The sequence below is a fragment of the Scardinius erythrophthalmus genome, assembly GCF_964197995.2.
Source record: "Scardinius erythrophthalmus genome assembly, chromosome: 6".
Classification (NCBI taxonomy): domain Eukaryota; kingdom Metazoa; phylum Chordata; class Actinopteri; order Cypriniformes; family Leuciscidae; genus Scardinius; species Scardinius erythrophthalmus.
The window spans coordinates 38,253,434-38,267,956 of NC_138226.1; the positions used below are offsets into that span (position 1 = coordinate 38,253,434).

Sequence of the window (14,523 nt, forward strand, 5' to 3'; positions counted from 1 at the left end):
CACACACACACACACACACACACACACACACACACACACACACACACACATATACACATATATATATATATATATATATATATATATATATATATATATACACACACTTTTTTCCACAATTTATGGGCACAAGTTTTGTTTTACTTTGTTTCACATACAATCTATGATGATATAATGAATTCTGCATGTACTATCCTTTATTCACGTATATTTTTAAGTTCAGATTACATTTGTATATTAAAATTGTATTTCATTATTTCATGATTGGCCCTCCATCTTATGCACAAATATAGGTAATATATAAAACTTTAGAATTAGATTGTTAATATTTGTAGCAAATACATTGTTGATAAGATGATCTTTTAACATCTCTAAACGTTGATGTTAAGGTACAGAATACATTACACGTTTGTTATGAAATAGTGTGTGTGTTTGTTCAGATCGAGTATCAGAGTGAGGGTGTAGATGCCAGTCTGGTGGAGTATGAGGACAACAGGCCCATTCTGGACATGTTTCTTCAGAAGCCCATGGGTTTACTGTCTCTGCTGGACGAGGAGAGCCGTTTCCCACAGGCCACTGACCAAACACTCGTTGGTAAGACTTTCTGCTTAGCGGTTTCATCATTGCTGTAAATGCCGCATTAGTACTCGTTCATGTAAAGTTACTTATATGTGACCCTGGATCACAAAACCAGTCACAAGTCACACAGGTATATTTGTGGCAATAGCCATTGTATGGGTCAAAATGATTGATTTTTCTTTTATGTCAAAAATCATTAGGCTATTAAGTAAAGATCATGTTCCATGAAGATATTTTGTAAATTTCCTACTGTAAATATATAAAACATTTATTTTTGTGAGTGAATGCAGCACAATCGTGAACATAAATGCACAACTTTAAAGGTGATTTTCTCAAAGTTTAGATTTGTTTGCACCCTCAGATTCCAGATTTTCCTTAGTTGTATCTCTGCCAAATATTGTCATATCCTAACAGACATCAATGGAAAGCTTATTTATTCAGCTTATTTATTCATGTGACTGGTTTTGTGGTCCAGGGTCACATATGATGTTCAATATACATTCTTTTGAAATAATAATGCTATAGCAAGCCAGTATTAATTGAAAAGTTCTCATTGTTTAAATAATTGTTCATGTATGAGATGACTATAGATGACTATAACTATTCCAGTTATTTTAATAACTGTTTTGTACCATGTTCTGATGAATGCTGAAGATGTGTCAGTTTGATAAGATTCTCCACTCACCTTCAGTATTTGTAATAAAGATAAGTTTCAGGATAACCTGAGAAACAAGTACTTCTGGACACCCAAGCGTGTGGAGCTTTGCTTTGGGATCCAGCATTATGCGGGCAAGGTAAAGAGCTTGATTTCATAAAAATCTCACTCACTTTTAGATGCTGTTTTAATAAAAGATGAAATATAATGCAGTAAGTTAAATCAAATGCATTGCTCTGTTAGGTTGATTTTAATAAGTATTAATGGACTGCACAGCAGTTTTTAGATATAATATATGTAAAACAATATAGATAATATAGGTGTCAAGGGTTGCTGTAGCTTAATCCACAAGAAGAGCTGCGTAACAGAACGAACAATGAAACAATATTTAATATACACAAAGAGCAATAATTCAACACAATCCATACATTTTAACACAAGACAATGAACTGAGGAAGACTGAAGGCTTAAATGCACAGAGGAAAGATCATCAACAGAACAGGGAACAGGTGTGGACTAATTAGAAACCATGACAACCTACAGTATGAACACAGGCAAAACAGTGACAATGAAGACAGACTAGAAACTAAACAAGATGTTTTTGAAGGAAGTCTCTTGTGTTCAACAAGGCTGCATTTATTTAGTCAAAAATGATAATATTATTACAATTTATTATTAGTTTAATTTACTCTAGTGATGGCAGAGCTTAATTTTTTAGCATTATAACAACAGTCTTCCATGTCACATGATCCTTCAGAAATCATTTCTAATATGCTGATTTCTTATTATTATCAATGTTGAAAACAGGTGTGCTGCTTAAAATTATTAGGAAACATAATACATCTTTTGAGAATGCTTTCATAAATACACGGGTCAACAGAACAGCATTTGTTTTAAATGTTTAAAATATTTTGTAACATTATTAGGGCTGTCAAACGATTAATTGCGATTAATCACATCCAAAATAAAAGTTTGTGTTTACATAATATATGTGTGTGTGTATGGTGTATAATTATTTTCTATATATAAATACACACACATGCATATATATTTAAGAAAAATGTGTTATTTATATATAAAATATTTATATATAATATAAATTATATATAATATAAATATATATACACAGTATATACATGCAAATATTTCTTAAATATAACATGCATGTGTGTGTATTTATATATAGAAAATAATTATACACCGTACACACACATATATTATGTAAAAACAAACTTTTATTTTGTATGCGATTAATCGCGATTAATCGTTTGACAGCCCTAAACATTATACATGTCTTTACTGTTATTTTTAATTGATGTAATGCATCATTTCTGAATAAAAGTAATAATTTCTTTAACAAATCTTTTAACATGTAAAGATGCGTAGTGATTCTGTTTATTGAAATAACTGTTACTCTGTCAGGTGTTGTATAATGTCAGTGGTTTCCTGGAGAAGAACCGTGACACTCTTCCTGCAGACATCGTGGTGGTTCTGAGAACGTCAGAGAACAAACTTCTGCAGCAGCTGTTTTCCAGTCCTCTGACTAAAACAGGTACCAGAATCATTCAGACATTCATCCCGTGAGCTGTTCATGTCACGTCTGCGGTGTCCCTTCTCTCACCTCTCTAGCCAATCAGACTCGATTGTCGGGTCAAATACTGTGGTGCCAAAGAGCATCTAGGAGGTTGGAGCAGAGTGTCATTTTATTGGAAAAAATAGTAATGGTGTTAAACTTATCTCAAATGCTTGAGATGCTTCACAGCCCATTTTCACCTTCCAGAGGTCACCGGGTCATGTCAGGGCCAATGCGTGATAGGTATTGGCCTACATTAAAATTCCTGATGGTGGATTGTAAAATGTTAAGATTTGTTGGTGTGAATGTTTGTTGTAAAACATAAAGCAGTTTTTTGAAAGTGATGATATTCACACTTCAGCCCAGTCACCTGTTGTAATAAGATTGATTATCTTTGTCATTATGGCCCTGTTTACAGCTGGTATTAAGATGCGTTTTGGTCAATCGGATCACAAGTAGACGAGGGAGAGACGTTCCTCTTTACAACTGGTGTTTTAATCCGTCTCTTTTGTCCACTTTCATTCACTTCTGTCCTGATTTCTTAGAGGGGAGGGTCTATATGGGTGGGTAAATGTATGGGTTTTTTCAGATCTTTCAATATAATGGACAAAATAAGCTCACTCAATTTACATAAGAAACACGTCCGGAGATGACAGAAAAACATACGGTGAGCATCAACTTTCATTTCTGCTCTGATAGACACAAGACCAGCCGAACGCTGTGAGTGTGTGTCAGGAATGGTGAGAGAACATTGTGCTTGGTAAGTTTTTTATCTTCAAACCAAACTTTGGTATCCAGCTGACAAAGTTTAAATCCCGTCTGTCTAGAGCTCTTCTCATAATGTTACTCATTAGATCAGTAGATGGAGAGAAGACGGTGTTTTGTGGCTGTTTGAACACATTCGATCACATGAGTGTTTACACTACGAAAGCAACCCGGTCGAATGTGTTTTCAACTACCTCTGGAAGTGGTCGTAAGTGGACAAGCTCAAAGCGTTTTAGACCCCATTTACACCTTTATTAAGTGATGTCCACTTGTGATCTGATTAACCAAAATGCATCTTAATACCAGGGGCCCTATTTTAACGATCTGAAACGCAAGTGTCAAAGTGCAAAGTGCAAAGTGCAAGTAACTTTGTGGGCGGGTCTTGGCGCTGTTGCTATTTTCCCGGCGGGATAAATGACTCTTGCGCCAGGCGCAAATCTAAAATGGGTTGGTCTGAAGTAGCTTCATTATTCATAGGTGTGGTTTGGGGCGTAACGTGAAATAAACCAATCAGAGCGTCATCTCACATTCCCTTTAAGAGCAGACGCGTTTGTTCTAAAGCGGATTCCTATTGTAACGGCGGATTTGCCAGGCGCGCGCCAGCAGCGGTTCACAGCCAAGGAGAGCAATGCTCTCGTCAGGGACGTTGGGGAAGGAGAAACCCACCCAAATTAACTTTGGTTAAAAAGGTTAATTTGGGTAAATGTGTAAGCTAGATAAAGATAATGTGTATGCTTTTATAATAAATTGTCTATCTATCTATCTATCTATCTATCTATCTATCTATCTATCTATCTATCTATCTATCTATCTATCTATCTATCTATCTATCTATCTATCTATCTATCTATCTATCTATCTATCTATCTATCTATCTATCTATCTATCTATCTATCTATCTATCTATCTATCTATCTATCTATCTATCTATCTATCTATCTATCTATCTATCGTAATAATGTATGATTTGCAAAAATGAAAGCTGCTGCTTCTGTGTAGATGAGAGAATCAAAGTGTATGCGCGTTGTGCACACACTACATTGATTATGGCCAAGCATGCGCCCTTAAAATAGCATATGAATAACATGCACAACGCGCCACTGACTTTAAACTATTTTTTCCTGGTTAGTGGCGCAATTGTTTTCTAAACCTGCAAAATAGCATGAAGGAACGTTTGCGCCGGAACACGCCTCCTTTTTTGCGCTGAACCGCCCAATGAGCGCAAGTTCATTCCCTAGTTTAGCGACGTGCTTCTGTGGAGGGAAAAGCGCGCTTTGCGCGGGTGCAAAATAGGAATGATACATGCGTCGGTGTACAAAGTCAATTGCGCTGGGTGCAAGATAGGGCCCCTGGTGTACACAAATTACTGAGGTCACATTACTGAGGATATGTCCACACTAGTACGTTTCTGTTTTAACATGGTGTTATAAAGTGAAAACGATCCTCGTCCATACTGGCGTTTCCACTGCGTTTCAGAAAAGATCTCTATCCACACTACACTACCGAAAACGCATGTCACATGACCATGCATGCACACTGGGCATGCACGTTCCATGTAGGGTTTATGCCGTTTGAAATGAGATCTGTTGCCGATTGTTCTAATAATAGTTTTCCTCTTGCGCATGTAGGCAGCTGCAGTATTATAAAATGCAGTTTAACTGTACAGTGGCTGCTAAAAAGGACAACAAAGTCAGCAAAGCTTGCAGTTCTGTCTCTATGTTATTGTTTACACTGTTGTCCAGGCTGAATTGTATTTTTTTTTCTTTTTTTTTTTCGAATACGAATCAGGGAAGGGTATGCAATGATCCAGAAGACCCAATCAGGGAGCGAAAGTGGCCAGCCACACCTTCGTTTTCAAAAATCTCAGTTTTGGTTCATCTACTCTGAAACAGCTGCTTTTCTTGCTTCGTTAAAATATAATGTTCAACAGTACTTTATCAAATATATATATATATATATATATATATATATATATATATATATATATATATATATATATATATATATATATATATTTATATATATCAATTCTCTCTCTAAACATTGCTTTAAAATATAATGGCACACCAATTTGTACTGTACCCTTTGGGTGAAAAGTATACCTCCTATATTGTGTGTTTGTGCAAATATTGAGTTTATGGAAATTCAGCACCATTTTCAAAATGTCTGGTCTGATGTAGAGCATGATTGCATGAACGTAGCGTGTAAATGTTCAGACTCAAATAAGTCAGCTGAATTCATATACTCTCGCCACTTTTTGTGTGTCTCTCTCTTTCTCTGTTTCTCTCTCTCTCTCTCTCTCTTTATAAATACAAATCTCTCTCCCCATTATCTCTGGAGTGGCTGATCTCCAGGCAGAAGAATAGTGGGATAGACTGGAAGGATAGAGCTGTGGATGGATGTGTTTTCATTTCCTCTAAGCTGTCCGCTAGGCTCCCGCTGGTTCTCTGCTATCTACTGGAGTTTGGGATATTCCAGCGATAAGATTTTCAAATACCCTGAGGAAGAAAAGCAGCTATTTAGCCCAGTAAACTGCTTTTCCTCTGCTATCGTTCTGCCAGGCAGGTGCTTAATAAAGCCAAGAGTTGCTAGACGGTCACTAGACTTAGTGAGGTGTGAATAGGAGCATGCTGGGTAATTATAAGATGTGTATTTTCATACATCTCTGCAGTTAAGCCATTATGTAGCTGGCCGCTGCCTACGGCTACCTGTTAATGAGTGTGTATAGTGGAAACCCGGTGAAAAAACTCAGGGATTTGAAGAACCGGAGTGTTTTTAAATTAATGTGTTGAGCTTACGATAAAGTGTTGGTTAATTCGCTAAACGGATAGGATAATTTCACTGGTCAATTTTGAGGTGCGTGTGTGTGTGTAAAGAGACAGATAAGTTAATGGTTGCTTCCCATTTCACATCCCAGATCATAGATTTTTGAAAGAATATGAAAAAAAGTATATGGACGATTTACTAATTCAGGGAATTTTTGAAGTTATGTTCATACTTCCTGATGTAGAAAGTTTTAAAAAAAACATTTATATTGAGCAATAATGACCATGATATTTAACATTGCCTAAATGTAAACCCACATCAAAAAAGTAAGATTGTGGTCAGTAAGAAAGACATTTTAAAGAAATTAATACTTTTATTCAGCAAGAATGCATTAAATTGATCACAAGTGTCAGTAAAGACGTTTATAATGTTACAAAATATTTCTATTTTAAATAAATGCTGTTCTTTTGAACTTTAATGTATCACTGTTTCCACGAAAATATTAAGCAATCCAACTGGTTTCAACTGTGACAAAAATAAGAAATATTTCTTGAGCAGCAAGTTAATTAGCATATTACAGTGGTCTCTGTTATTTTTAGTGAACAGAGACTTAAATCAAAAATTTTTTTTATCCTACCAAACCCAATAACATTTAAATCTTGAATGGTAGTGTACACTACCTTTTAATATAAATTAGATGTATAAATATAAGAACAATTCATTCACATGAGCGTAGACACCCAGAAATTCACTGATCTGAAGAACCTGTAATGAAACTTCATGAACTTTTGTAATCCTCAACAAACTCAAGAACCCTATGCAGAATTTTTATTTTTATTTATTTTTTTCTATAAGAAATGGGTTTGATTAATCTAATATGCTACAAAGAATGACTGAACCTTTATTTTATATTGTAGCCATAATCTTCCTTATACTTGAATAACCTAATCATTTTAATCCGCTGGGTAAAATACCTGGTGGGTTTAATTTGCACATATTTTCATTGTTCTCTGTTTTTGCTGTTATCTCTAAACTTCTGGCAGACCCTGATTTAATCTGTTTGTCATTGGTGAAGTACATGTGCCTCATGAGTGCAGAGTGAGCTGGGGCCACTAGGGGTCAGGCTTGATGATTCAAACACATTTCTGTCACAGATCATGTTTATACATGCTGTTTATGTCAGTGATGTTTGTAGCATATGTACATGCTGTAAAATCTTAGCGTGATCATAAGACCTGTGCTGAATAAATTATATTTGTGAAAATGCTGTAGAGGTCCGTTTTATAATTAGAATTCTTAATGTTTTCATTTCAATAATAGGCGATTTACAGATGGACAACCATATTCTTATGTATTTTTTGTATTTTTTTTTGTTTACAATTTCACATGGTACAATTTTAAATCCTTTTTATTTACATATTAATGGTATTGATGCATCAATTTAGGTTAAACTTAAAGTTTGATTAAAAGGTCCCACTTTATATTAAGTGGCTTTAAGTACTATGTACTTACATTGAAATTAATAATTTGATACAATGTACTTATTGTGTAACTACAGTACATGTTTTTACATTGTACCTACATTTTAAAATTTCATGCATGTAATTACAGCTGTAATTAATTTATGTAATTACATTTATAATTACACAGTTGACCCTTTCCTTACACCTTAAACCTACCCAATCCACCACACCTGTCACTCTTGTGAATGAATCAAAAGTACATTGTACTTATTTTTTGATGTAAGTACATAGTACTTAACGCCACTTAATATAAAGTGGGACCAAAAAAACTACAGATAATATAATATTAATGTTTAAATGTCCATTTAAGTGTGCTTAAACACTTTCATGAGTATTCATGGCTACACTTCTTAACACAGTTTTAAAAAGTGCACTTTGTTATTTCAGATTAAAAAAAAATACTTTAAAGTACATTTTAAATCATTACAGTTTTAATAATCTTTTGTTGTTCTTTAAAAAAAGTACACTTATTTACTTGAACGTACTAACGCACATGTAAAGCAGCCTACTTCATTATAATGTTAACTGTAGTTTGATGTTTTATAATACATTTAATATATTTTAAATGTTCTAAATTGCAACTTCATCATCATAAATGTGTAATTACAAATATTTTAATACATGACATACAAGGTTTAAATGACATATCTTCATTCTGCCCCTCTGTCTGAAATGATCAGTTCCCTTTCGGTCGTTCACATTCGACGTAGTCGACGTCGACTGAATGGGATCACGCTTAGGGAGCCTGTCATCTTCAAGTACTATTGAAACGAGCCAATGTAATTGGCGTGCGTGATTCGCATCACACACTCCGCCCCTGGAAGTACGAAAAATACGGAAGTGGATGCTTAAACGTGTCTGGGCTTAAAGCACGCTGAAGCAGCTCTTGTGAATGAATCATGTTCTCGTTGAGCTGGCCTCTGGAGATGACGACTCAGCTGCGCTGCCTCCCTCTGGGAGACTAGCGTTGCCCGAGTCGGATCCAGAGATGGCAGCTATGCTTAAAAAGGCCACTGAGGCGGTAGGGCTCGAGTGGAACGAACCACCGTGTCCCGAACCGTCTCGGTTGGATGACTGGTTTCTCGGAGCGGGTCGGTCTGGTTCTCAGCCCGCCTCTCTGGTACCTTTCTTTCCTGAAGTGCATGAGGAGTTGACAAAGACATGGACTGCACCTTTCTCTGCCAGAAATCGTCTGAGTAGCTCCTCCCCCCTCACTACCCTTGATGGTGGAGCGGCGAAGGGTTATCCCTCCAGTGGAGCGGTCTGTTGCGATGCAGCTGTGTCCAGCTGTGTCCTCGTGGAAGGGGGATTCTCGAGGGGATCTCCCCTCTAAGGCCTGTAAGTTTTCGTCCATTCTGACGGGCAAGGCATACAAAGCCTGTGGGCAAGCCGCTTCCTCACCCCAAGCCATGGCGTTGCTTCAGGTCCACCAGGCCCAGGCACTCATGAACATGCACGGGGGTGGCCCAGACTGTGAGCTCATGGGTGAGCTCTGCACTGCAACCGACCTTGCCCTCCGGGGTACGAAGGTAGCAGCTTGCGCGATCGGTCTGGAGATGTCCACCCTTGTGGTCCCTGAGCGCCATCTCTGGCTCAACCTGGCTGACATGAGAGAAGCGGACAAGGTTTGATTCTTGGACTCTCCCATTTCACAGGTTGGGTTATTCGCCGAAGCGGTAGAGAACTTTGCTCAGCAGTTCTCTACCTCCCAGAAGCAGACGGAGGCCATCCGGCACATCCTGCCCCGGCGGCCCGCTGCTGCCTCCACCCGCTCGCCGGCCAAAGATCCTCCGCCTGCTAGTCGCCGAGGGCACCCGTCTGCAGCCGCCTCCGCTCCCAATGGACCGCCACAGCAGGCTCCACCCAGGTCTCAGCGTGGAGCTGGCCACAGAAGGGGAGCCCCGCCAGCTTTAGGTGCTGCCAAGCCAGGTGGCAAGTGGTAAGTGTTCCTGAGCGAGCCACCCAGGGATGGAGGAATGCTTTTAGGAGATGGTCACCGATCCACTCCCTTCACCCGGTGGAGGGCCGGGTGAAGTTTTTTGTTTTATGTGTGTGTCTGTTCTGCCGCTGGCTCCCAGAAAAGCGGAGCCAGCGGTACCCACATACTCAAAGAAAGCAATTTCTCTGTTCCTCGGCCCCAAGAGGTTTAGTCTGGTGGTGTGTCCCTGCAAAGCCTTGCACCCTTCAGCCCCCTCTTATTCGCCAGCCGGCAGCTGGGTGCGGTTCGAGGACCCGGTAATCTGCCTTCTCTCGCATCCCCTGCCACTTACTGGAGTCTGGTAAGTGTTGCATTGCACACTCAGACCCCGCTTCGGTCCGCGTTCGGGCCTCTCGAGCTGAGTCCCTGTTCTCCAACTCGCTGCCCCACCTCGGGTACATCTGTGCTTCCCAACTAAAATGCTTCTCAACTGGTCCTTGCTGGCCCAAAATTGTACCGTCAGACTCGGCTTGCAATTCATTTCACTCGGCTTCCGCCCAGGCTCAGTGATATTCATCATACCTAGGTGTTGATCAGTGCTCCTGTCCTGTGTGTGCACGTCACAGTCCTACTGGCTAAGGACGCGATGTAGCCGCTCCCTCCAGCCGATATGAAGACTGGCTTCCATAAGCCCGTACTTCATTGTACCTAAATATGTGGTGGGTTACGATCGTCTTGGACCTGTGTCAACTGAAACGGTTCTTGCGTTGTGTTCTTGCGTTCGAAGATACGAAGTATCAGTACAAGGTCCTACACTTCAAGTGCTCCTTAGCCAGTTGGGTCTTCAGGTCAACTGGGAAAGAGTAAACTCGACCAAGTGTTGAGGATCTCTTTTCTAGTACGGAGATGGTCTCAGTCCAGCGCATCTCTTAGAAGGAGGTGTGTCAGGTCAGTGCTATTCAAGAAGTGAGAAAGGGTCCCACTGAAACTTTTTCAGAGGCTCCTGGGGCATATGGCAGACGCAGCCACATGGCTTCCTCCATATGAAGACCGCTTCAGCACTGGTTTCAAGGCAGAGTCCCGAGGTGGCTGTGGCAGAGCGGCACACTCTGTGTGATAAACACCCTGGCCTGTCGCCAAACCCTCAGCCCGTAAACAGACCTTTTGTTTCTCCAGGCCAATGGCTCCTAGAACGAGTGTCCATTAATACCGGCTGAGGGGCCACATTTAAAGGGCATGCAGTAACAGAGGTCTGGGCGGCCCTCCGACTGCTTTGGCATCCATTGCCTCGAGTTGCTTGTAGTTCACTTCGCTTTGAGACACCACTGCTCAGAGAGCATGTACTGGTCTGAAAAGACAACATTGCGACCGTTGAGCTACGCTCCCCTCGCATGTTGCAACTCGCCCACCACCTCCTCCTCGGAGTCAGAAACTTTTAAGGTCGCTTCATTTCACTTATTACTGCTGGCCTGCTCAATTTTGCCGCTGATAAGCCTCACGACAGCCTGTGGCCCAGGGAGAGTAGAGACTCCGTCCCCAGGTGGTACAGCTGTTTGGGACCACTTCGGGGCCTTCGGGGTTATGCTAGTTGCCCCTTATGTGCCCAACCAGACCTCTCCTCTACACAGCCCTTCCTGAGCACATTCTCAGGGATGGGGCATGATGGCACCCACGTTTAGACCTTGGAGAGTTCCTGGTCTGGTTCTAAAAAGAACGGGACGCGGAGGTTCTGGTTACTACCACAATAATTTTTATGCCGTAGAGACCATCACTTCTGTGAGAGCACCACTCAAAATGAGGCAAACGCCTTAGAAGTGGAACCTATTCATTAAATTTAGTCTTTTCTCTGTGAGGAGATCCCGAAGATGTTCGATCACTTCAGTGCTTCTTTCTTGCTAATGGGTTGGAGTGAGGGCTGTCTCCTCCACCTCAAAATGTTGTTGCCTCTATATTGACACACATCATGATGCAGTGGATACAAATCTGTGGAAGCACGACTTGATCATCAGGTTCCTGAGGGGAGCAAGGAGACTGAATCTGCCTTTTTTTACTCTCTCTGGGGACTTATCTCTGGTGTTACTGCACTGCACTCCCTTGAGCCCTGCAGGCAGTGAGTTAAAAATCCTGTTTTTAGAGAAACAGTTTGCTTGTCAGAAACTCCTGCTTGTCTGGTCTCTATCCAGAGGGTAGGGACTTACATGCATTTTCGGTCAACGAATCGTGCCTGGAATTCAGGCCGGCTAACTCTCATAAAATCTGAGACCCAGGCCTGGATATGTGCCCAAGGTTCCTACCTCTCCTACGGGACCAGGTGGTGAGCCTTCAAGCGCTGCCCCGGAGGAGGCAGACCCAGCCCTGGCTTTTCTCTGACCGTCAGCTCCATTGCAGTTTATACGTGCTCAGAATGCAAAGCCTGGACCTCAGATCAACTCTTGTCTGTTACGAAGACCAGCAGAAGGGAAGGTTGTTTCCAAGCAGAGGTTGGCCCACTACATGTGGTTGCCTTCATCTTGGTGAGAAAAGTTTTTCCATGGTGCACGTGCCCACCTGAGTGCTGAGCTCCTCCTAAGTGAGAGTATTGCTCCCTCCTAGGCGTTGACACAGAGTGCCTCTCTGAACAGATTAAGAGATGGGGGCTGGGAGACACCTATCACGCTAGCTAGAGAACTAGCCTATGTGTCGAATCGCTACTTTCTGTGGGCTCCCTTCACGTGAAGCAAGTTCACTGTAAGTCCGGTTCGAAGTGTCGGCTTGCTGCGCCATTCCCCTCCTATGGACTGGATACGTGCGCTATTCTTGCTCCAGTAGAACCCTGTCGAGTTCCTCCATACCCTTCGGCAATGGACGTGGCGGAACGTCCGAAGCAAAGCCTATCACTCGTATGCACTGGTTGAACCTGTGTTAGGCTGGGTCCATTATGTTGTGATCCCTACGGTGGTCCCATATGTGTATTCTTCCACGGTACGGCTCCCTGCGGCGAGCCCATGTCAGGCTCTGCCGTCACTGTTCGGTTGAGTCTCCCCCCTGTCATAGGCTGGCAGGCTCTGCCGTCACTGTTCGGTTGAGTCTCCCCCCTGTCATAGGCTGGAGCCACCCCAGTGACATTCCATATGCTGTACTGTCCGGTCATCCGCCCAGTCCATATGTGTATTTTCCACATGTTACTTCCCTTTGGGCAGGATGTGGCTTCCGCAGCGTCCCTTCCTTCCATTGACAGGGCACGCTTCCCCAGTGGTCCTGTGGAACAGCAGTGACTTCCCTGGCCAAAGCCCTGTCCCCAAATTGTGGGGGTCAGGAGCCTTTGTCTAGGCACTGGAAGGTGGCAGCTCTAGTGGCGTTTTCAATGGGAGATCCCATTTAGTCGACGTCGACTACATCAAACGTGAACGACTGAAAGGGAACGTCTCGGTTGCGTATGCAACCCTCATTCCCTGAAGGAGGGAATGGAGACGTAGTCCCTTCGCCACTATCGCTGGACCACCGCTGACTCCGAGTTATGCTCGGCTCCTCAGCGAAAAAAGCAATTAGTGCGTGCATCCACTTCCGTATTTATCACGCACACCAATTACATTGGCTCGTTTCAATAGTACTCGAAGATGACAGGCTCCCTAAGCGTGATCCCATTCAGTTGACGTCGACTACGTCAAACGTTCCCTCCTTCAGGAGACGTTCCCTCCGCAATCGAGACGTTTTTAAGGGACGCTTCTTTAAGGCTTGTCAGTAAACACCCACTGTTATGATTGGCTAATGTCACTGCATAGAAAACGGTATCAACGGCCACTCGCTATTGCATGTTTAAAACCAAAAAAAAAACATTGAAATCTATTTTTAAAGACAGTCATAACACCCTTTCAGAATTGCGAGTGTTAAACATTGCTTACCCAGTAGTTAAAAAATGACCCAAGGTCAAACATAGTGTGAAAAGCCTACAAGTTACCTTGAAGAGTACAGGCTATTCTAGTTTACTTAGATCCTTAGGACGTTTAATGTTTCAGAGAGATCTGTAACTCTGAGATTGAGTACCATGAACTCCTTAGTGCTGTATTAACATTCAGCTTTGAAATAAGTTCCACATAGGTTATATGTCTCTTTAAACCTCTGAAGCTGCAGAATAAACCCTGGCGTCCATCAGAAGGCCACGATCTTGAGGTCTGGTTTGGGTCTGGGTTCAGCCCACAGTCCACCCATCTGCTGCTGTTTTCTTAGAGGAAATGGATTATATTTGCATGAACAAGTTCCCCTAAAGCCAGAGCTCTTGTGTGTATTTGTAGGTTTGGGATGTTTGGCTTGGCCCTGTTCTAGAAAACTCCACGGGGCTTTTACTGCAGGCCTGTGGCCACACTGCATGTGTGTGCTCCTCTGTGCAGTGGATTTGCATAGGACATCTGTGTGTTAGAAGAGAACCGTATGGTGTTCTGGTTACTGTCAGCTAGAGATGGCCGCTCTCGGGGTCTCTGGAGAGGAACTGCTGGTGTTTTTGCTGTATAGGAAATTGCAGAGTGCAGAATGTATTGTTGAGCACTTTGTACATGTGGAGCGAATGAGTCGAGTCAGACTGGCCTATTGAGATTTGCAGTTTTAAGCCTACAGTTCAACTCTGTGAGGTCTGAATGTGATTAGATTTGTGCAGTCGTATTTGAAAGGTCTAACATTTCTTTATGTTAGATTAGTTCCAGTGAAACATACAGGATGTTTTTTTCAGGTTCTTGTTGAGCCTTAGTACCATTAAAGGGATAGTTCATTA

General features: G+C 41.7%; 1 protein-coding gene across 1 annotated transcript in view; it reads left to right on the forward strand.

Annotated features, from left to right (window-relative positions):
* The window catches only part of myo3b (myosin IIIB), a 154,554-nt gene that overhangs the window by 53,565 nt on the left and 86,466 nt on the right, over positions 1–14,523 (forward strand). The window contains exons 17-19 of the mRNA XM_081369161.1: positions 441–594; positions 1,285–1,373; positions 2,657–2,786. Of these exons, the coding sequence (XP_081225287.1) occupies positions 441–594; positions 1,285–1,373; positions 2,657–2,786 (373 nt within the window). The remainder of the gene's footprint in view (positions 1–440; positions 595–1,284; positions 1,374–2,656; positions 2,787–14,523) is intronic.